General features: G+C 36.1%; 1 protein-coding gene across 7 annotated transcripts; it reads left to right on the plus strand.

Annotated features, from left to right (window-relative positions):
* The first annotated feature begins 551 nt into the window (after positions 1-551).
* LOC122622639 (rabankyrin-5) lies at positions 552-23,113 on the plus strand. 7 transcript variants are annotated; one of them, XM_043801238.1, is made up of 7 exons: positions 552-686; positions 11,404-12,134; positions 17,853-17,978; positions 18,026-18,120; positions 18,175-19,016; positions 21,206-22,625; positions 22,700-23,113. In XM_043801238.1, the coding sequence occupies exons 1-7, from the start codon at positions 683-685 to the stop codon at positions 22,836-22,838; spliced, it is 3,357 nt and encodes a 1,118-aa protein (XP_043657173.1). In that variant the 5' UTR covers positions 552-682; the 3' UTR covers positions 22,839-23,113. The 7 variants fall into 7 exon arrangements, 6 of the variants coding, with proteins under 6 accessions (XP_043657173.1, XP_043657175.1, XP_043657176.1 ...); XM_043801240.1 differs by having other exon boundaries at positions 586-686; positions 11,408-12,134; XM_043801239.1 differs by having other exon boundaries at positions 620-750.
* The last annotated feature ends 660 nt before the right edge of the window (positions 23,114-23,773 follow it).

Below are 23,773 nucleotides of genomic sequence, written 5' to 3' on the forward strand. Positions count from 1 at the left end.
AGATAACACTTATACCGACCACGTAGAACAACTGAATAAGACAAAGCTTATATTTTACGGAAGTTTAAGCATAATGTTCTACAAACTCCCCGATTGTCAAAGAACTAAAAGAAGGAGCCGAAATCGATATCAATGAGAAAACGGTTCGCAGACGTCCTAAGGAAACCGATTTTGGAACATGTGTTAGGGTAGTTATTCCACTAATAACTTCACGAAATAAGTGAAAGTGCCGTAGACGATTTGATTCCTTCAATGTCGGTTGCAAGACACGACAAAAATTAATAAACAAATTTTCCTTTAAATAAACATACATAATTACATACAAAAATATAAAATATTTGTTTATGTTTAAATTGTGTCAAAATAGAGAGACATGATGAAAAAATTTTCGATTATGTATATATTTTTGATGGTTTAATATGCTTGCAAACATTTTTCCGAGGCTTGTTCCTGTTTAAAATTAATGCAAAAATTATAATCGAGAAAATATTTTCTTTGGGTATGGACAGGGCCTATACTTACAGTTATTTGTATCGCGTCTGATAGCCGTGAGGAACCCCACTACACTACATTCGGAACCAGCTCAAGAGCGAACATAAACATATGCGATTGAATCAATTCTTAGAACAACGGTGTACTTGGTGAATAATCTCGTATTTTATAATTTGTGCACACATATCTAATGGGTATGTTATGAAAGCAGTTGTTTGTTCAGCCATAATTATTTGCGTTTCATACTAGACTACATATGTATGTATTTAAATACGAACCCTGTATTTGCCTGTCCCATAGCTTTTAAAGGAAAACTAATAATGTAGTATTGAACCTACGACTCTTTGCCTAGCACTTTGAATTTTATTCATAATATCTCCTCTGCAAAATCATCACTGAGCCGATAATGCGTTTGGCTGAGTCAGCTAAATTAGCTGACACACTCACCGAGTCCTTCTCGCTGATGACTCTACGGGGCGATTGTTTAAAACTAATGATTTTGCCATGTCATCGAGTTGAATCGCGACATTCCTTAAGTAAATTCAATGAATTTTTTTTTTTAAATCTTTATGGTCATTTAGTACAAGAAAGTGCGGGAAATAAAGTCTCGGAAGCAGTTCCGACACCCTAGAGAATATACATACGTACACTCTTTTTCTTCTAGCGCGTCCGTTCTGTACGTTTGAGCGTAAATATCTCGGAAACTATTGTAGCTAAAAAGGAGTGCAATTTTCGCATAGGTTTTTGTAGTTTGCCTTCTCACAGTCTTTTCTTTCAGTAGGAAAGAGACTGTTTCCAAGGTTGCGCACAACATCGGGTCGTTTACATTTCTTTTAAAAGTTTGGATGTGACAGTTTAACGCTTGTGGCTTGTGTATGTGGCGCAAAAGACTTAGGCGTCATTTAAGCTTGGTAGAAATGCTTATCTCATATTAAGGAGGTGTATGTATGATGGCTTCTTTGTGTATTTTCATAATGTTTTAATAAAGGTTTGTTTAAATATAACTTACTATATTCGTTGAAAATCTCATGTAAAAGCTTAAGGGGGGAACAACCTTTAGATGTCGAAAAAAAGTCTTTCTTGCAGTCGCTTTGTAGGGATATGAAGACAATTCTTTTTATATCCATATAATTTTATTTAAAGTGATATCTGAGGTAATCAACAAATAATTTTTTCCAAAAGGGAAAATTGTAATTTGACAAATTTTACAAGAGTCATATCGACACTGACATCATAATTAGTGTAAGTGATGCTGGCCATAATTATAGTATAAAGTGAGTCTACTCGAGAGGGTTTTTTGTCGTCCTACTCTATCAGAATCGGGACATACAAAATATTTTTTATTCAGTCCAAGTCCCGATCTAACTGTTTATTCTTGAACAGGATATAAAAAAGGAATTATTTAGTTAAAAAACAAGAGAGAATGCTGTAGTCGAGTTCCACGACTATCAGATACCCGGTACTCAAAAAGTAAAACGAGAAATTTTCAAATTTTTCAGGCATATTGATAGAAATAGGAAACAACAAGAATTTAAGTGGAAAATACTAAAAAATGATTTAAAAGTGTGGGTGTAACAGTTTTGGGCGATTTGTGAGCGTGGCAACATTGGTCAAGTTCGACTACGCTATTGTATGTATATTTACATACATATATTCTTTATATAGTCGGAAACGCTTCCTTCTACCTGTTACATTCGTTTTCCTTTCCGGTAACATCGAATGAGAGTCGATCTGTCTGTCCGCCCGTCTGTTCGTCCGTATAACCGTCTCGAGTTCCGGACCTATGAAAGCTAGAAATTTTAGATTGGCATGCAGATTCCAGAGAAAAAACGTAGGGCAAGTTTGTTTTTCAGATGTTGCCACGCCCACAAACCGCCTAAAACTGCCCCTCAAACTGCTTTGATAAATGTTTATTTTTTTTTTTGTTTTATCATTTGTCTTGCCAATTTATATTGGATACTAAAAAAACCTTGGCCACGTCCACTCTAACGCCAACACTGGAACACTTAAAAATTTTTTTTTTCCAGTTTGTATTGATATGGCAAAACAAATTTTGAACAAATTAGCCACGCCTACAAACCATCCAAAGAAAAACGCTCACACTTTTAAAATTTTTTAAAATTTTGTTTATTTTATTATTAGCAATTTTTATTGGTACGGAAAAAATATTTTGTCACCCCTATACTATATCGACCAAAACTGACACGCCCACATTTTTCAGTAATGTTTTGATATTTTTTTATTATAATGTTTGCCTTGCCAATTTTTAAGCCAAAGTAATTTTAAAATTTTGTCCCTCACCATTATCAAAGTAAAAGGTTTCTAAAAGTCAAGGAACTGGAGCCTAATGATTTCTTTTGTTTTTATATGCGTTGCCTGTCAAATTGCGCATTTCTTGGTCCTCCAAATTATTACGCTGAAATAAGGGCGTTTGTTTTAATGTTATTGCCCTCAAATGGCTTTAAAGTCGTAGAAAAGTTGTTAGCAAGACACATGCAATTTTCTTTTTTATTTCCATTTCCCCAAAGATTATTTTATTTGTTTATGTAGATTTAATAATGCAAGTTATGCATGTTCAATTTTTTTTTGCAGCAGTTATATTAAAGTGGGGGTATGGGATGAAGTTGTTTTTGGAGATGTGAGTTTCGCTGCCTATTGTATTTGGGTATCTTTGGTCGTTTTAAGTGTTGTATTGAGTTAATAGGGTATGATTTTTAACTAATTCAGTTGGGATTTGTGTGCGTGGCCGTATATTGAAAGATGTTTCCGATGTTTCTGTTTTTGATTGTGGGGCCTATGATTTTAAGTGTGCAGGTGGTGGAAATTAGGTGCCACCTGTAAAATTAAGGGCATTGCTTGCGTTAGATGTGGATAAGTTGGCGTTTATCATTTAATATGGAGTCATATTGCGTGCAACTTGCTTAAAGATGTTGGTTAGGTTTATGTGAATTTTTTTGTTTAAAATATTAATTTAATTGAGATATAGACAGTGATAAATAAAACAACATATTTTAGGGCTTTACGAACTAGCATTGTAATGGGCGCTATGAGGTGATGCCAGTTCTTTTCGATATATTTTGGTTTTCATAATACAAAACCTGGCGTGAAATGAAAACATTTTTTAAAAACTTTGGGATTGGACACGTCCATTCTAAAACGAAGAAACGCTGAAAATGGTGTTCCTAAAATCTTGTTGCAGTTTGTAGGCGTTATGGAATAGCGATAGAAATTAGCAAAAATAAAAATAATATGAACTAATAAAACTATTTTTAAAAGTGTAGGAGTGGACACACTCATTCAAAAGTCATACTGTTGAGCTAATAAGCCTTTTTTGCAAAATAAAAGACGATTATTATGTTAGCGAATTTAAGCGATTCAATTTATCATTCTTTGAGAAATTTGGCAGCGATATGCATATTTGGCGTACGAAACGAGAAAATTGGATATGATTCTTCGGTACGCTGATTGGATTTCGGTCACTGACTCCAACAAAGACTTCTCGAGCTACCCATATAATCTTGGTTAACAGAGGGTGTCCTGATCCTAAAGTATGCGAAGATTTTCCCAAAGAGGAGCTTTGACGGAATTCCAGAACTGGCTTCTCCGCTGATGCTGTAGGGGCCAATCAGATGTGAAGTCCGTGAGATATAAGCGTCTGCAACTTCCAGAAACAAGCCAGTCCAACTGAGTTTGTTGCATTAGCGGCAATCCCGGCCGAAGCTTGACTGGACAGACGCACAGCAGTTCTTAGAAAAGACAGACGACAATTAGTAAGTCTATGCGTTGAAAACGATGAAACTCTGGGTTCGCGAGTTTAAGATGTTTGGGTATGTTCCAGTTGCAAATTTCAATGTCTAAGCAGGGCTGACTTTGAATAATATTGGAGGCAATAACAGCAGTGATGTCGGCCGAGTAGTTACACGTTCGAAATCGTATTGAAATGTTTACTGATGAACCATCTGTCTGAAAACTAGAATGGCAAGGAACGAAGATTCCGAACTAATACGGTAGCAGTGGCTAGGAGCGCAACATCCTTACCAAGATGCTCTGCAAAAAGAGCAGCAGGCGTTCCAGGCATTGCAGAGGGTTCTACGGCATGATGTGAGTCAGAAGCCAGCGTTTCTGTGAGCTTTCATGTGGTGAAGGAGAGGTGAAGATTCCCAGATGATGCAGGGTGTGGTGCTTAGATCTGCATGCACGCCAATTGCTGGAGTTGCACTGCCTCGGGTGATGCCGTCTTGAGACAATTCATGCAAAGTACGACCCTTTTTACTTCTCTGTATCGATTAGCTGTGGTCAGGTTTTTTAACTTTAAGACTCAATATATTGAGTTTCCAAAACCATTGCAGAACGCACAGGTCAAAGGGCTGAGACTTGTATCAGGAAGCGCTGCCATACGCAAATCATATGCTCTGTTGCTTCCTGATTGCCTGGCGCATAGCTTGCTTCCCACGTAGTAACTGAATTTTTGAAGACTGGATCCTCTTAATGCTCTTCCCATTTCGCCTGACTGATAAGGCATCCAGCGATTTGTTCCGTTGAACCCATTCCATGTAGCGCACGGATATGAGCGTTGATTTAATCCGACAGCTCACGAAGCATTGAAACTGAACCACTCTGAACTGCTCTTAGCCCCCATATCTCAGTGACATGCCCCTGAAAAACTAAACGCCGATTGGCAAATCTTTTTTGCAACAATTCCAAAGCTATGCAAACAATTCCAATTCCCTAAAAAACGCCTTGCGCCTCAAAAATGTCAGCCATGGCAACAGCAACAACAACAAATTAAGTTCAAGCGGGAAGATTAGTGCCAAGAAGAATCAGCGGCCGCTTTCGTTATTTTATTGTAGACAGATATTGTTTATGCACAAATCAATCAGCAGTAACAGCGAAGTTTAAGCTTTAAATAGCTTTTTATAATTTGCACTAATATTGTTTATATATAAATCACGTCGGGGTCACCAAAATGTTGAGCTAATAAGCCTTTTTTGCTAAATGAAATAGATTTTTATGGTAACGAATTCAAGCGATGTAATTTATTATTCTTTGAACAATTTGGCAGCGATGAGCATGCTTGGGGTACGAAAAGAGAAAATTGAATGCAGAGCGACTCAATTGCAGAGCGAACAGTAGAACGCTAAGCCAAAGTTATTTATTTTTTTATTTGAAGAGTTGACTTAAGCTTGAAAGTTTAAGTGAACAGTTTTTGGAGCCATGGCTACTGAGGCCTTCGGCTAATGTACATTTGTCTGTTTTTTTTTTTACATAATTACAGGATGGTATGAATATTATTTATATTGTTAATATAAAATTCTACAACTATGATTAACCTTATGAATCTTAATTTATTTTATATATTATATATATTTATATATTATAATGTAACCTATATCATATGTTACATTCTTTTAAATATTTTATAATGGTTCTTATGTTGTCAGATGTTGGGTTTGTTACTAAAGATTTTAATGAAGATTGAGAAAAATATTTTAATCTGATTTGATTAAAGGTGGGACAAAAAGTAAGCAAATGTTCGAGGGTAATCGAGTTGTTCGTGTTACAAAAAGGACATAAGGCAGAGGCATTTTTATTCATATAGTGTGCATGTGTTAAATTCGTGTGTCCCAGTCGGATGCGAATCAACTTAATCTCATCTTTGCGAGGTATCATTAATTTATCCTTATAGTTCAGATAGTTCTTTATATTCATTTTATGTAAATTGATTGATTTGTACCAAGTGGATGTATCGGTGAACCTATTTAGTTGGTTTGTAAAATAAAATTTTTTTATGTGATTCTTTAAGTCTGTATTATTGTTGTTTTGTGTGTACGTTAATGGAAAAAGTCTAGAGTCTTTTGCTGATTTATCAGCAAGCTCATTTCCAGAAGGGTAAATTTTGGAAAAAATCTTATTAATAAGTTTCTTATTTCGACTACGTAATATGTATTGTTGTTTACATTTTTAATTGCATTAAGGGATGAGAGAGAGTCGGAACAAATCATAAATTTACCTCGTCTGGTTTTAAGTAGTAAAATTGCTTCGTGTATCGCTATTAATTGCGAAGAAAATACGGTAGAGTATGTTGGAAGTAACCCCATTTTAAAAACTTCAGTTTCTGAAGTTATCGCATAGCCTGTAGATTCGTTCATTTGAGATCCATCTGTATATACGAATGATGTTTTATTACTTTGCTCTGACTTAAGTTGAAGGAATTGTTTTCGGTAGACTTCTGGAGGTGTTGTGTTTTTATTGAGTTTACTGAGTGTCGTGTTGATGGTACTCGAGTTAAGGGCCCAAGGTGGGTCTTTGTGTTTGAGTTTTTTTGGAGGTCTTAAAACAATGTTAAAGGATTTATTAAGTTTAAGAACTTTGTCTAAAACAGAATGTTTTTTCTCTGGTTTTGGTTGCTTATAGTTCTTAATTATGTTATGAAGTGGTGAGTCTGAACTGCTAAGTACGAGTTGGAAGAGATTTGTAGTTAGAAACTCTGTTCTGATATCAAGGGGTGTGATGTTTGCTTCAAATAGAATGTTAGACGTTGGTGTAGTTCGAAATGCTCCCAAGGCTATCCTAACTGCTGTATTTAAAATCGACTTAATTTTTTTCAGACTGCTTGGTGCAGCCGATCCATACAATGGCAAAGCATAATCCAATTTTGAAATAATAATGGACTTAACAATTGATACTAATGTAAGTGTACTGCAGCCAAACTTTGTGCTTGCAAGACACTTGATGATATCGAGGCGTTTTGAAAGACATGTTGTGAGATCATCAATATGTGGGTTCCACTTGTGTTTCCTATTGAATGTAACACCCAACAGTTTCAATGAAGAAACATTGGGAATGTGGACTTGGCTGGTAGATACATTGCAAATACAATTTTGTTTGTTACAAATGTGCATATGCTTGCATTTGGCGGGAGATAGGCTGCCGCCAGAGTAGTTGCACCAATCCGAAATATTGCAAAATAAGGAATCTAGGTTTATCGTAGTATTTTTAATTTTTTTCTAACTTAATTAGAAGATTAAAGTCGTCGGCGTATGCACTTATGTATATTTCTTTGTATAAAGCAATGATTTCTGTAAGTTTTTGGTAAGCAATAACAAACAGAACCACAGAGAGTGGTGACCCTTGGGGGATGCCATTATCCAATGGAAGTGATTTTGAGTATGATTTACCCACTTTAACAATTATTTTTCTGTTTGTCATAAAATTCTTGACGTAAATAAGAATGTGTGGGCCAACCCCCCATTTAATAAGTTGATCTATTACGGCGTGAATGCCAATTTTTTCAAACGCCTTGGAGAAGTCAAGTGATACAATTGATATGTGGTTTTTTGTGGCTACGGATTTGGTTATAATATGGTCTATAAAAAGTAGACAATCCATAACAGATTTTCCTTTCCTAAAACCAACTTGACTATTGTGTAGAAGTTTGTTAGAAGTAATAAACCACCATAGTCTTTTAGCTACAATTTTGTCAAGAAGTTTTGCTAAGCATGAGTTCAGCGAAATAGGTCGATATGATGAGATCATTGTTTTTTCATTATTTGGTTTCAATATGGGTATAATGAGGCTGAGCTTGTATTGTTGTGGTATTACATCACCCAGTATTGCGTTATATAAGTTTATAACTCTGTTTTTAATTTCTCTGGGAAGTGCCTTAATCATGGAATAATTTATTCGATCTAGGCCTGGAGTGTTTCCTTTTAAGGAATTAAGGGCCGAAGAAAATTCGATAAAGTTTATTTCGTTCTCTATTGGCAAAGCAGCCTTTCCTGGAGCATATGACAGATCATCTGCCAAAATTCTACTTTTGTTTGTCGTAAACGAGTTGGTAAAGTTTGAGTTGTTTGATTGTAAAGACCAGTTTTGGCAGAATAGCTCCGCAATGTCCTGAGGCTGAGTGATGTTGTCAGTAGAGTTTATACTTTTAATGCAGTGTAAGCCTTTCAAAGTATTTAAGCCGCAGAGACGGCGTATATTGTTCCAAATTTTTGGTATTGGGGTAAGAGGATTGATTTCTTCTGTGAATTTGGATGTAGATTCTTTTTTGGCCTCTTTGTGCGTACGTCTAAATAGTGCATTTTTTCTCCTATAGTCAATAATATTTTCGGTAGTAATATTTCTTTTAAGTAATTGCCAAGCCTTGTTTTTACTTTTTCGGAGTTTCTCTAGTTCCTTATTCCACCAAGGTACAGTGTGCGAAGTTTTTGGCGTGGACTTTGGGATGCTTTTATGTGCACTTCTTAAAATAATTTTACTAAGATTGGCTGCTTCCTGATTTATATTCGAGCTTATGGGTAAGGAAGAGTTGTGACTAATGCAAAGAAGCGTATATAAGTCCCAATTCGCTGAATTTGTTTTGAAAAATGGCCTGTGTGTTGGTTTTTGGATTTGAGCTCTATTAAATATATTGTTCAGAATGGGCAAGTCGTCGCTACCAAAGAAGTCCATTTCGATTGTCCAGTTTGTTTCTATTGCAAGTTCGGGAGTACATATGCTAAGGTCTATATGAGTCAATGTGTTATGAGTGCTTAAATGTTTTGGGCTACCGTCGTTGAGGATAATTAGGTTAGACTGGGCAATCCATTTTTCCAGTGTAATTCCTTTCCTGTTATTTACAGGGGAGCCCCATCTTTTATGCCAACAATTAAAATCTCCAGTTATTAAGGTCGGGATATTGTTAGCGATATTAAGCACTGAGTATAGGTTGTTGAGAGTAAAATTAGCTTTTGGTTGTATGTAAGTTGAAATAATTTGGAGTTTTGTCTTAGAACAGATTTCCACGCAGATAGCATCAAAGTCGGATCTAAGGGTTATTTCTCGATATTCGATTGATTTGTGAATGAGGATCGCTACCCCACCATAAGAAGGAGAAGAGTTCAGAGTTATCATGGCATAGTTGATTAGGATGGGGTGTAGATTATGTGCTAAGATGTGAGTTTCTTGGAGAGTTAATATATGTGGTTTGTGCTTTGCTATTAAGGTTTGGAGTTCACTGTAGTTGTTGTTGAAACCATTGATATTCCACTGTATAACTTTCAAAGACATTTTCATAGGCTAGGATTATTGTGAAAAGTACAGAGATAAAACTAAAATATGATTTGTTGGTGTCTGGCAGCAACAGTGCGCAATCAGACACAAACTACAGTGAAAATTGCTGCAACTGAAATGTCCTCCCCCCCGCCCCACCAATCCCTCCACATGTTGTAAAGCGATTGGTAGGCCGCAGGGGAGGACATCTCTTATCGGTTGCAGCATTGGTTAATTAATTTCGTCTTCTAAATTTGAGAGATCCATTTGTTCATCTGAAGATGACAAATCAGGAATTTTTTCCTTATGACTAATTTTAAGATCTATTACATTGTTTGTTTTTTGTTGTTTCTTATCTTTTGTTTTAAGTTGTGACTTAAGTCGATTAGAAATATTTTTTGGAAGGATTTTAACTGATGGACTTGGGCTGGTGGGAAGTTTGTTAGTGGAATGTGATAGGATTATATTTGAAGTTTTGGATTCCTCGTTGTTTCCTGCTAATTCCTCGTAGGAAAGTATCTTACGTGTGGTTGTTGAGTGATTGGGCGCCGCGTTATTTTGGGGATGGTTGTTATAGTCAGTGGAGTTTGTTTTGGCCACGCTGGAGTACAATGATCCATCGTGTGGGTGTCTCGAGTTATAGATGGAGATAGCCTTTTTAATGTCCACCTTTTCGAGCGTCTTAATGGCTTGTATTTCCTGATGTTTCACGAAGATGGGGCATCTTCTAAAGACTGATGAGTGGTTGGTGTCGGGTAGGTTCAGATCCTTGCAGTTTACACAACATTTATTGAAGTTGCAAAGTTCTTTGGTGTTAGGGTCCATGTGGTATTCCTTGGCACAATTTATACATGACTTTTTGTTGCGACAGAGCGTGGTGATGTGTCCAAATCGGAAGCAATTATTGCAGCGGAGTGGGGCAGGTATAAAAGTGCGTACTTTGACCACTTCATATCCAATTTTGATATTTTCAGGTGTTATGTGTGAGCCAAACGTTAATATGATCAATCCAGTTTCTTCCAATTCGTTGTTAACCTTCTTTAAAATTTTTTTGACTTCAATGACGTTTTGGGTTGCCAGTTCATCTTTAATTACGTTTTCGGGTAGGCAGCGTAGATCATTGGAATATATGACTCCTTTTGAAGCATTGAGGGTAGAATGTTCACGAACCTCCACTGGGAATGATCCCAAAAGTTGGAGTTTCTTCAATTTTAAGGCTTGTAGCAAATTTTTAGTTTTGATCAACAAATTTCCGTCTCGTGTTTTTTTGGCCATCAAAACTTCGCCGTTGCAAGTGAAATCAATCGTTTTCTTTATTAAAAACGGAGAGATGTTTGCCATTGAACTGTCATCAGTTCGTTTCATAATCAAAAACTTGGGTTCAGACATTGATTTTGTCTTATCAGGGGGATCAACGGTCCCCATCGTAACGGTGATTAGTTTTATTTTTGTTATGTTATGCTTTAAGCTTTGCTTTGTTTTGTTTTGAAGAATGGTTTGCGATAAGAAGCAAGCGATTGGTTTTAGATAAGAAGCAAGCAAGAAACTTTCCGTACACACGTCTTGTCTGTCCGAAAGTCAAATTGGAACTGTAAGCCAAAGTTGTAGGTGCGAGAGTAATAAAAACAAGAGAGAGCGCGAGGGGGATGAGCTTAGATGCTTACGCTGATCTGCACAGATAACAAAGATAATGCTGTTGATCTGTGTCTCCAATGTTGGAATGTTTACAAATAACAAATTTAGGAATTTCTGGCAGCTGCGAGACCCGTCACATACTGACTAAAAGTACTAAAGCTTGATGCGGCTTACTCTTTATAAATTGTATTTGTGTAGATTATTCATTACATCAATTTATTTTTAAATGTATATTTTAAGGTAGTAATGAGGAGTCCTCCGTATTAAAAATGGATAATAACTTGGCGAGTGATGAATATGCAAAACTCCAGCACAACTATGCGGAATTAGAACGAAAGTACAATGAAAATATTGCTACCTCTGGAAACAATGGAAGTGGACTAACAAGTTTTTTATCACGATTGTCGTTGACTGTTGCTTCATTATTCGGTAAAAATACTTATGCTGATATATACATCCGATCGCAAACGAGAGTATTTTCTGCACATAAGATCGTACTTCACGCACGCTCTGAAAAATGGGGAAATGATCTATTGAGCAACATACAGGAGCTGGACTGGAGTGATTTAAATGAGGAGGTGGTGTCGTCGCTTTTGCGTTGGATATACACTGATCTGATTGATTTGCACCATGACGGGCTAGCGTTGGATCTTCTACGTGCCGCACATCGATTTGGTTTACCATCGCTTTTAGGATTATGTGAACGGGCATTAGTGACTTCTGTAGGTCTAAGATCTTGTATAAGATTTTATTGCGTGGCCGAAGAAGTTGGTGCATCAACACTGTTGGAACATTGCTCCTGCATAATATCAACACACTGGAATGAGCTTACAACTCAAGATTTCCAACATATTTCTGGACCCTTATTGTTTGAAATGCTTAAAACCAAAACAAAACATCCTCTCCATGCTGCTGTTAGACTCTTAAGGGAAGACGTCGTGTCTCTGTGCATTGAAAAATATGGAGACTCCGTAAGTACTCTTCAGTAAAAAAAAAAGAATGTATTTGCAAAAAACCCCACACAACTATAACAACCAGTAATGGAATGTGGTACGTGGCGGCCAAGTAAAGTGTAGTTTTGAGTGTAGTTTGATGATGCATAAAAATTTCTTTAGAATGACAACGTTCGGATTAACTCTATCGAAGGAAGTGAAATGATTAGACATCTAACATTTGTGTCTTGGCAAATTTTAAGTTAGTTTGACAAAAATTGGTCGAATTTGTTTGTATTGGGTTCTCAAAGCGCACTGGCTTTGGGGTCTTTCCAGTCGATGTTAAATTATATCCTGGAGTGGTTCGTAAGGTACCACTCTCTAGTTAGTTACCTTGGGCATGTTGCTGTTTGATGAAATCGCATATTTCAATAAACTCTTCACTGTTCCTGTTGAATGTTGGGTATTTACTTATGTTCGACACGACAAGTTTTGTGTCGAATATACATATATTGATAAATTTATATTTTTATATCCTCTGTTGCTGAAACAGATAGCAATAACTGGATGGCCCTACTCTTGAAAGTCTGTTCACCTGTACCAAATCATTACCACTGGCCAAACTTCGCGGAAGCCGCTGATATCGATTTTTAAGGAAACTATATTATTTTTTTTTGGTGCACGCTTTTGTCAGGGTCAGTGATAGCGGCGTGAATGGAATTATCTATGTAGACCTCCAAATTGAACACTCCCTTTTTGTTTGCTTAGGTCGATAACGACCCTTTTTGCGACTAAATACTCTTGAATTGTTTCGAGCTTACACTTTTTGTTCGCAGGCGACTTTGCTGAGTGCTCTTTGCGGCAAGCAAAGAGGATTTCTTCTTCTCATTTATTTTGGCCTTTGTCAAAACTTGCGGTGGTTTTTAATACATTTTTTAATAATTATCTATACATAATAAATAAAACTCATTTAAATTCTGGGCAAAATTAGAAAAAAAACAAGAGAGAACGCTATAGTCGAGTTCCCCGACTATCTGATACCCGTTACTCAGATGGTGAAAGTGCGCAGGAGAGTCTTCAACACTGACAGTTTTTGCGGTTTGTGGGCGTGGCAAAAAGTTTTTGGCAAATCGATAGAATTTTACAAGACTAAGACAAAAATGAAAAAATATCAAAACATTTTTCAAAAGTGTGGGCGTGGCAGTTTTAGGCGGTTTGTGGGCGTTAGAGTGGGCGTGGCAACATGAATCGACAAACTTGCGCTGCTTCTATGTCTCTGGAGTCTGCATGCTGAATCTCAACTTTCTAGCTTTGGTAGTTCCTGAGATCCCGACGGTCATACGGACGGACATGGCCAGATCGACTCGGCTATTAATCCTGATCAAGAATATATATACTTTATATGGTCGGAAACGCTTCCTTCTGCCTGTTACATACTTTTCAACGAATCTAGTGTACCCTTTTGCTCTACGAGTAACGGGTATAAAAACCTTTCTTTGGTGTTGGCAAATTGTCATTTGATACACAGTCACTAAAGAATCCAGTGAACCTATGATCTCATTCTGAATTATTTAGTTAAAGTCATCTATTTTTTTTCAAAGTTACTCCCTCTCTCAATCTTTTATAATTTTCTTAGTAATGATATTTTTATAAGAAGACCTGAGAACGATATAAATTTCGATGCCCTTCTGGTTCCAAGCTACCTGCTTAATAGAGTCAACCTTTCTTGAGTTGTTAAATTCGATTCTAACACGAATTTCTTTTGTTATTATGTATTTATTAAACTTTTTTTTATTTGTTTTGAAATTAGTGAAATGGTAATTCACTTCATATTTATTAAACATTTCTTTTTAACGTCATTTTCTTGTATGTCAAAACTTTTTGGCCACGCCTACTTGTACACACACAAATTACAATTGCAATAAATTCAACTGCTTTTCTTCTTTGTTGCGTATCTCCCACGCACTTCCACTACACTCATAGAGACAATTTTACGCATTTTAGAAAATCGACATAGAAAAAATAAACACCTTATACTAAGGTTTTTTAAAATAATGTGTTATAAAGTCAAGACAACGCACCCTAAAAGCAAGGTTGCGATCCATAAATGCAACCCAACGCGCAATAAAAATATTTTATTTCTTAATTTTCTAAAATTTCTGTTTTTGGCACCTACCCTAAAATCAAGTGAGAATTGCCAAGAATTTGATCCTAATACTTTTTTAAGTCCACGGATAGTTTGCCGTAAAACTAATGATACTCGGCCGGCCATAAGCTAAATCAACGAAAATATTAAGAAAGAGAATTCTCTCTTGTTCTGTGCTTCCCTTTATTCTCAAAGAAGAAGAGCATTTGGAGAGAGCAATAAATATGTATGTTGAATATACATATGTGCATTTTCTTTGTGCATTAATCGTCACAACAATTACATATTAATCAATTAATCAAGTACATTACAACAGACATTGACGATCTTTTGAAGGAAATGGGAGGCGAAGCCTTTCTTAACATTTTTTCTGGTAAGTACATGCATTTTTATACTCGTAGAGTACTCGTAGAGTAAAAGGGTATACTAGATTCGTTGAAAAGTATGTAACAGGCAGAAGGAAGTGTTTCCGACCATATAAAGTATATATATTCTTGATCAGGATCAGTAGCCGAGTCGATCTGGCCATGTCCGTCTGTCCGTCCGTCCGTCCGTCTGTCCGTCTGTCCGTATGAACGTCGAGATCTCAGGAACTACAAAAGCTAGAATGTTGAGATTAAGCATACAGACTACAGGGACATAGACGCAGCGCAAGTTTGTCGATTCATGTTGCCACGCCCAGTCTAACGCCCACAAACCGCCTAAAACTGCCACGTCCACACTTTTAAAAAATGTTTCGATATTTTTTCATTTTTGTATTAGTCTTGTAAATTTCTAACGATTTGCCAAAAAACTTTTTGCCACGTTCTCTCTAACGCCCACAAACCGCCCAAAGCTGCCACGCCCACACTTTTGAAAAATGTTTTGATATTTTTTCATTTTTGTATTAGTCTTGTAAATTTCTATCGATTTGCAAAAAAACTTTTTGCCACGCCCACTCTAACGCCCACAAAACCGCCAAAAACTGTATGTGCTGAAGACTCTCCTTCGCACTTCGAATAGCTAAGTAACGGGTATCAGATAGTCGGGGAACTTGACTATAGCGTTCTCTCTTGTTTTAAATTGGTGTATATCAACCCGTAAATAATAAAACAATAATAATTATGAGGTTATTTGTGTATGTATCGTATGTTACATACAATAACTGACGGTTACATATTCTTTCTATTTAGAACGAAATTTTAGCATCCTAACGCTTAAATCGTTATATTGGGACCAGCTACAAAGATAATTTCCTTAAGAGCTTGTTGAAGAAGCTGTTGAGTTTGAGTAATTATGTCCCCTTTTACAACAGTCCAGTCGTGGTAACAATAGCAATTTCCTCCAACAAATATAAAATAAGGAAATATGTAAAAAGCCTAGGTTTGATTTTTAAGTAAAGCATATAATTAATTGTATTTACATAAATATGTTGGAATTAATTCGTAGCGTTTGACGAAAGATTGCGCTAGCCAATTCATAGTCACACATACATACATATGTACAAAGGTAAATACCATCCTGGAAGCGTCTGACATAGCGCACCTTTACCAGTAGATGACATTTCTTTATTGAGTTCATAGCATATGTTGTGCAGTATCAAACATGTCGAAGTTTGTGCCGGAAAAATCGTTTTCGCGGGGAGTGTTACTTTATTATTTAAATTTTAAATTTAAATTCAGCAGGACGAATTTTAAATTATTGGAATATGGGATGCAGCGTGCACGAGGCACCAAGTTATAGGACCCACGGTAGTCCATGTGTCTACGTCGGCCGTTCTGGGCACTTTGTTAAGGGTGGGCATGCTCTGGCTTATAAACTGTTTTTAAAAAAATTACCACTATGTGAGATTTCCAATTTTCCCCCTCTAGGCTACCAGCGGAAACGAAAAATTATATTAGGATGTCTAAATAAGAACGCAAAAAATATAATGCCTTAGATCATTTTGGTCCTCTGCAGCTATTATAGGTGCATTAAAAAAGGCCTTGCCACAATTAAAAAACACCTAAATAAATATTTTTAAAAGTGGAGGATGGTATTGTTTTTGCCAATCACAAAGGAAAAGTAAAAATCGAATTATCGAATTAATTCAAGACGTAGACGATTCTGAAAAACCACTTGATCTAATAACGCAGGATACCTGGGATCTCCAAAATAATCCGGGAAATCAAAAGGAATTCGACAAATATAAAAAGGAACTCCTGGCCATTGTATGGATACATAAGAATCAGTGAAATTATTTTTACGGAGTAAAAAACGTAAACATTTAACTGGTCATTGTAATTTGACGTACGCAGTATCAAATAAAAATACGATGGAAATCTTTTATTGAAGACCATAGAGCAAATATCTTTTACAAATCAGGCAAACAAAATATTTCAGGAGAAAATCTCCATGTAGACATATTTTCAACAGATGAGCACCCATTCCTCACATGTATTCATACATTTTCTAGGTTCGGTATTGTACATTAGGAAATATTTTTAATTTAAAAAAAGATTGTTAATTTTCCCCCTAACACTCCGAAATTATTAATTCAATATTACTTACATAGCACCTCGAATAGTTAAGAGATTTTAAAATAGTTGTTGGGGACGACTGTTCTAATTAAAGGAATGTTATCTATACCGACAATTTTTATGCTAACACTTTAACGAACAAAGAACAGTTTGAGCTGACTTTCCTTCATGAGTAAAGCCTAAACCAGAGAGAACGCTATAGTAGAGTTCCCCGACCATCTGATACCCGTAACTCAGCTAGTGGAAGTATGACGAAGATATAAATTTACTTTACTAAAAAAAATGAAAGTAAATCTTAAAACAGTTTTCAAAATTGTAGGCGTAGCAGCTATGGGCGGTTTGTGGACGTGGCAAAAAGTTTTCTGCAAATCGATGAAAATTTACAAAACTAATAATAAAAATATTAAAACATTTTTTTTAAAAGTGTGGTCGTAGCAGTTTTGGGAGGTTTGTGGGCGTTAGAGTGGGCTTGGCAGCATGGGCCAACAAACTTGCGCTGCGTCTGTCTCTAGAATCTGTATACCTAATCTCAACCTTCTAGCTTTTATAGTTCCTGAGATCTTGACGTTCATACGGACGAGCAAACAGACCGACGGACGGACGGACATGGCCAGATCGACTCGGCTATTGATCCTGATCAAGAATATATTTCCTTTACCATATATGGAACGTTCTGTTACATACTTTTCAACGACTATAGTAAACCCCTTGTCTCTACGAGTAAAGAGTATAATAATTAAATGAAAAAAAATACAATTTTTTAAATGTGCGGCTTTTAGCAAACAGAAATTTACAATAATGACTAAAGTAATGCAAACAAAATCGAAACATTAACACACAAAAGTGTGGTAGTGGTATTGTTTGGCGGATGATGGGCCTAGGAGTGGGCGTGGCAACTGTGGGCATAAAAATTGCGCTGCATCTATGTCTCTGAAATATGCATACTTAATCTCAACTTTCTGGTTTGCATCCTGAGATTGACGTTCATACGAGTACGTACGAGCAGACACGGCCAAATCGACACGGCTTTGATCCTGATCAAGAATATATATACTTTATAGTGTTAACACGTTCATAATTCAATACGTTGTATTTTTCTTGCTTTTTTTATAGCTGGTAAATACATTTTCTGAAAATGGCCTGTTGCCTCTTGAAATGGCTTTGTCTTCGAAAAATACCCAAATTGCGATGACTCTAGTAGAAAACGGAAAGGCTAACATAAATGCTGTTAATATAGAGGTATGAATAATTAAATAGTTAAATTTGCTAATTATTTTATCTAACAGGGATGTACGCTCCTAAAATCTGCTTTAAAAAATGGTGATGCTTTTTCTGCTAACTTTCTGTTGGATCAAAACTGTCTTTTAGACCTTCCATCTAAGTATAAACATTTTAAATATAGTTAATCAAATAAATAAATAATATTTTTTTGTAGACAATCTTCAGATACTGCATTACACATTATTTGTAATTATAGTCCGGACAATATCTCAGAAATAATAGAAGTTGTGAAAAAGATTTTGCAAAGAAATGTAAACGTAAATATACAAAACATAAAAGGAGAAACGCCCTTGCATATAGCGATTGCTAGACGAAATTTAGAGATGGTGAAGCTTCTGCTTAAAGTGCCGAGTATTGATATAAACTTGCGCACTTTAGACGAAAAGTGTGCTTTGGAACTAAGTTTATCAATGGGAGACCACGAGTTCCTAATAGCCTCAATACTTCTTAGCATGGGAGCACAGACAAATCCTACAAAGTCAAAGACCGGAGATAGCATACTACAAGTGCTTTCGTTGGACGGACATCGAGGAGAAAAATCTGCAATTTTCCTGTCTGATTTTGCCGATTTAGACCATTTTAATTTACGTGGGTTAACAGCATTACACATCGCAGCTTTGAACAACATGCCAAACCTAGTTACAAAGTTGATTGTTAATGGTGCTTCCCCCAATTTAAAACACATTGATTGCGGTTTAAAATCAGCATTGCACATTGCAGTGGAAGCTAATGCCATTGATGCATTAGAAGCTTTTGTTCAGTTAAAAAACCAAAATATTGATTTTAATTGCCAAGATATTAATGGTGACTCTCCCCTAAGCCTATGCTTAGCCCTTAAGAGAACTAATCTAGTGTCTATTCTTATCCGAGGCGGCTCAGATGTTAACGGAAAGAATAAAGATAACTTGTCACATTTACATCAATCAATTAAGAATGGAGATAATGATACATCATTATTTTTACTGGAGCAGGGTGCAGACATTACAGCTTTATCAGGTAAATTTGTTTAACACCCAAAAATTACATTTACCGGACCAAAAAAGTCAGCTAGGTTTCAATGCACAAATGTAAAATCTGTTTTCGGTCATTTTTAAACGCAAGCGGATTCTGGTGCAGTATATTTTACCAAATTGTGGTCCTTGTTTCGGTTTCTATATACATCCGTGGACGTATAAATAGCACACATCAGAACAGTAACTTTAGATCGATTATTTCAGAAGTATTTGGCTTTCGATTCCAAAAATTTTGATGTGAATTTATTATTGCTCTCTTCTAGATGACGTACAACCCAAAAATTTACCATTATCATTTTTTTCTTCTGCTTTATGCTTAATTTTCGTTCGCGAGCGATTATTTAGCGTGGTCACAGAAATAGCCCACTTTAAAGAACTTACTGCAAATTCCGTGTAAAAAGTGGTTTTCCTAAGTTTTTTTTCGTGATTTAAAAAATTTCGTCAACAAATTAATGTAATTTAATAGAAAAATTTAAAAAAATGGGTCGAGGAAAGCGTGGTTCAGTTGAAGAAAGGAGGATGATATTCAACCTAACTGAATCTGGCAGTACACCTGCTGAAATTGCCGAAATAATGAAATGTTCGAGGAAAATGGTATATAATGCACTGAAGGTAGCAAAGGAAAACACAGCATATTTGACCAATCAAAAAAAACGCAAACCAAAGCCACGAAAAACTGATCCGCGTACAGATATGCTCATAGTACGGAAGAGCAAGGCGGATCCTTTCAAGTCCTCCCGCGAAATTATGGAGGAAATAAATAAAGAATGTGGCACAAATGTATCGAGGAAATTAGTGGCAAGAAGACTAAATGAAGCTTCCCTCTTTGGACGCATCAGCAGAAAAAAACCGCTCCTGTCAAAACGCAACATGTCGCAACGATTAAGTTTCGCACGGGCCCACCGGGATAAGGACCTGAGTTTTTGGAAAAACATCCTTTGGAGCGATGAAACAAAAATCAATAAAATAGGACCCGATGGGAAAACATTTGTTCGTCGTCCAAAAGGCCAAGCTCTTAACCCCAGGTACACCATGAAGACTGTTAAGCACGGTGGCGGTTCCATTATGTGCTGGGGTGCATTTTCCGGGCGTGGTGTGGGTCCGCTTTACCGGATCAATGGCGTAATGGATCGCTTTATGTATGTGGACATTCTCAAAAATCAAATGTAACCATTTACGTTTGAGAACATGCCTCTGAAATGGACATTCCAGCACGACAACGACCCAAAGCACACATCTCGTGTCGTTAAAAAGTGGTTGAAGGACGAATCCATCCAAGTTCTGGAATGGCCGGCTCAAAGCCCTGACATAAATCCAATAGAAAATCTATGGAATGATGTCAAGGTTACGATATCCAAAAAAAAATTTTCGAATCTTGACGATTCTTGACGATCCAAGAAGCCTGGAACTCCATTCCAAAGGATAGATGTCAGAAGCTTGTGGAAAGTATGGGTTGAAGATGTAACGCAGTCATCGAAAATCATGGATACTCAACCAAATATTAAATTTGCTTTACATTAATTACTTTTAAACTTATTTTTTATGATTAATTGAAGATATTTTGAAATTGTGCTATTTCTGTGGCCACGCATTTTTCGTTGTTTTTTAGTTTTTAAATTTCCACATCTAGTTTATAAGCTAAGCTATGAAGAACGAAACCTGTTTTATTTCCAAGAAATTTTTTTTAATTAAAAAAACTATTCAAAAAAATGAACTTCATTTTGTGCTATTTATACGTCCACTGTATATTATATTTATATATTTTTTCATTTGGTGTAAATAGAAAGAGAATATATTGTTCCTAACTTACATACACACTCATATACATATATGACATATTGTCATATATTTTTGATTGTACGTTATTTTTCCTATATGTAAGTTTTTATACTGCGCTTCTGATCCTATAAAGTATATATATATTTAAATTAACTGTTATTTTTTCTAATTTTTTTAAAAATGCCAAAAAAATTTTGATATTTCCCTCTCGTACTCACACTATCCGAGTAACAGGTCTTATTATTAGTCAACGAATTCGACTTGTCCTTACTTAAAGTTAAAAAAATTAAATTATCATTATTATATATATTATCAATCGGACTTTTTAGGCCCATTATCCTTAATTACTACAGTTCTTAATTTGTAACTCAGTGTAATTAAAAAATTTAATAGACAATCTGGATTCTTCATTGGATTTATCGATTATGCATGATCTTCCTAAAGTTGTCGACGAACTTTGCAGAAGAGGAATCGCCCTAAGCATTAACCAAAATGGAATATCACCATTATGGTCTGCTTTGGAAAAAGGATACGAAGACGTAGCACTTATACTTGTGCGACACGGTATTGACACAGATTGTTGGCACGAGGGACCTGAAGGATGCCACCAAACTCTATTACATCGCGCAATTGATGAAAACAAAGAGTCAGTAGCTATATTTCTAATTCAAAGCCAATGCGACTTAGACTCTGCACGTCAGTTAGGCCTCAACGGAGAGGGTGCAGATGAAGCACAAGATAAGGCTTCTCCGCTGCATTTATGTTGTCGTTGGGGCCTAACTAAAGTTCTGCAGACGTTAATTGATCATGGTGCTAATGTTAACGTAGTTGATGCTGAAAGCAAATCCCCACTTCATGGAGCTATTGAAAACCACCATGATGAGATAATATCCATACTTCTTTGTCATCCTGATATAGACCTAAAGCTACGTGACAGGTCTGGAAACACACCGTTTGCAACTGCATTGGACGTCCGTAATCACAACGCTGCTCAACGTATTTTGAATCGATTTCCAACAGCAGCAGAGCAAATGGACCTGCGCGGCCGAAACTTTCTGCATTTAGCAATTTTGAAAGATGATTTAGAGAGTGTTTTATTTTTATTAGCTATTCAAGTAGATGTAAATTCTCGGGTACATGACGTCAATCAATCGACGCCGTTACATCTAGCAGCTGCATCACAAAACGAAATGATTACCAGAAATCTGATTTTAGCTGGCGCCCGTATGAATGAAAGGGATGCTGTTCAAAAATTACCCCTGCATGTTGCTATAGAATGCGGTAATCTTGCTGCAGTTTCTGCGTTAATTCAAAACAATGCTGACTATGACGCAACAGATGCTGACGGCAATAATGCTTTGCACATTGCTGTGCGATGCGCCCAGTTATTCATTGTGCGGGAACTTTTAACCGAATCGAGAGTGAATGCGGAGGCAACTAATTTAAAGGGTAGAAATCCGATGCATGAATTGTGCCGGGTCGTAGAAGATAATACAGCCGGACTTATTTGTGAATTATTTCTTGAGTGTATGCCGAAGTATCCAATTAACATTCCTGATATGGACGGTAATACACCTCTTTTGCTTTCATTTATGAGAGGCCAATCACCACTTTGTAAAATTCTTGTAAAGGCAGGGGCTTGCCTTGGTACTGAAAATAAAGATGGAATTAATATTTTTAATTTTAAGCTGGCCACAGATCAATTACTTCACAAATTATTGGACCAGCTGCCACAGGAATCACCGTGGTCAGAGTGTGACTACTGCCAGCAGTGTACAAATAAATTTACAATTACTATGAGAAAACATCATTGGTAAGAACGTAATTTTTGACAAATGTAAAATATTATTTCTTTAATATTATACATTTTTATTTGTTATATTTTAGCCGGCATTGTGGACGGGTCTTATGCTCTAAATGTTCCAGTAATGATGTGCCCATTTTGAAATTCGGCATCAACAAACCAGTTAGAGTATGCACCGTTTGTTTTAATGTACTACAATGTGGAAATGGATACTTTTCATAGAAGATTTCCCTATTGCAAAAATTAGTTTTAAATCTTAACAACGTTTCAAATTTTGAAGCGGTTGAAATAAAAGTGTTGTCTGTCATTTAGCGAGAAGACTTTTTGAAGCCCTTTAATCACACTTCAAACATATTACCTCAAGAAACATGCTAAGCTCTTTGTAAAAGTTTATTCCACTATATGAAATGGGTATTATTTCTATTTTTGCTTCAAGCGAATACATTTCAATGTTTTGCAACAAATTTAACATTAATAAATAATATTTTAAATACAAACTATTTTTGGTCAAAAAAATAAAATTCCACGAAATTATATATTTTTTTTATTATTTTGCTCAAAATAAAATTTAACACTAGAACATGGGATCCGTGTTAGACTTTTCACCTGACTATTACATATCCTTGTGTAAGAATCAGAAAGCTCCCCCTCAAAAACTTGTTTATATACCCGTTACTTGTAGAATAAAAGGGTATACTCTATATTCGTTAAAAAGTATGTAACAGGCAAAAAGAAGAGTTTCCGACCATATAAAGTATATATATTCTTTATCAGGATCTATAGCCGAGTCGATCTTGCCATGTCCGTCAGTCTGTCTGTCCGTCCGTATGAACGTCGAGATCTCAGGAACTATAAAAGCTAGAAAGTTGACATTCCTGAGACATAGACGCAGCGGAAGTTTGTTAACCCATATTGCCACGCCCACAAACCGACAAAAACTGTCAGTGTTAAATTTCTCCAGATCTCCTATCAGATAGTCGAGGAACTTTTCCATACAATTTTTTACCAAAAGTGTGTTTGGGATCATTGTCTTGCTGAAATATGCATTTTTTAGCAGCAATATCCATATTTTTAATTACTATTGGAAGATTTGTTTCAAAAATGTTAAAGTCTGTTCCTTCCGCATTATTCCTTCAATTAGGACCAAGGGACCAGCT

Source organism: Drosophila teissieri, chromosome 3R (assembly GCF_016746235.2).
Source record: "Drosophila teissieri strain GT53w chromosome 3R, Prin_Dtei_1.1, whole genome shotgun sequence".
NCBI lineage: Eukaryota > Metazoa > Arthropoda > Insecta > Diptera > Drosophilidae > Drosophila > Drosophila teissieri.

Coding starts and splice junctions, on each gene's coding strand:
- LOC122622639 (XM_043801238.1), top strand. Junction 17,979..18,025: donor TAAATGCTGTTAATATAGAG/GTATGAATAATT, acceptor TTTATCTAACAG/GGATGTACGCTCCTAAAATC. Junction 18,121..18,174: donor CTTTTAGACCTTCCATCTAA/GTATAAACATTT, acceptor ATTTTTTTGTAG/ACAATCTTCAGATACTGCAT.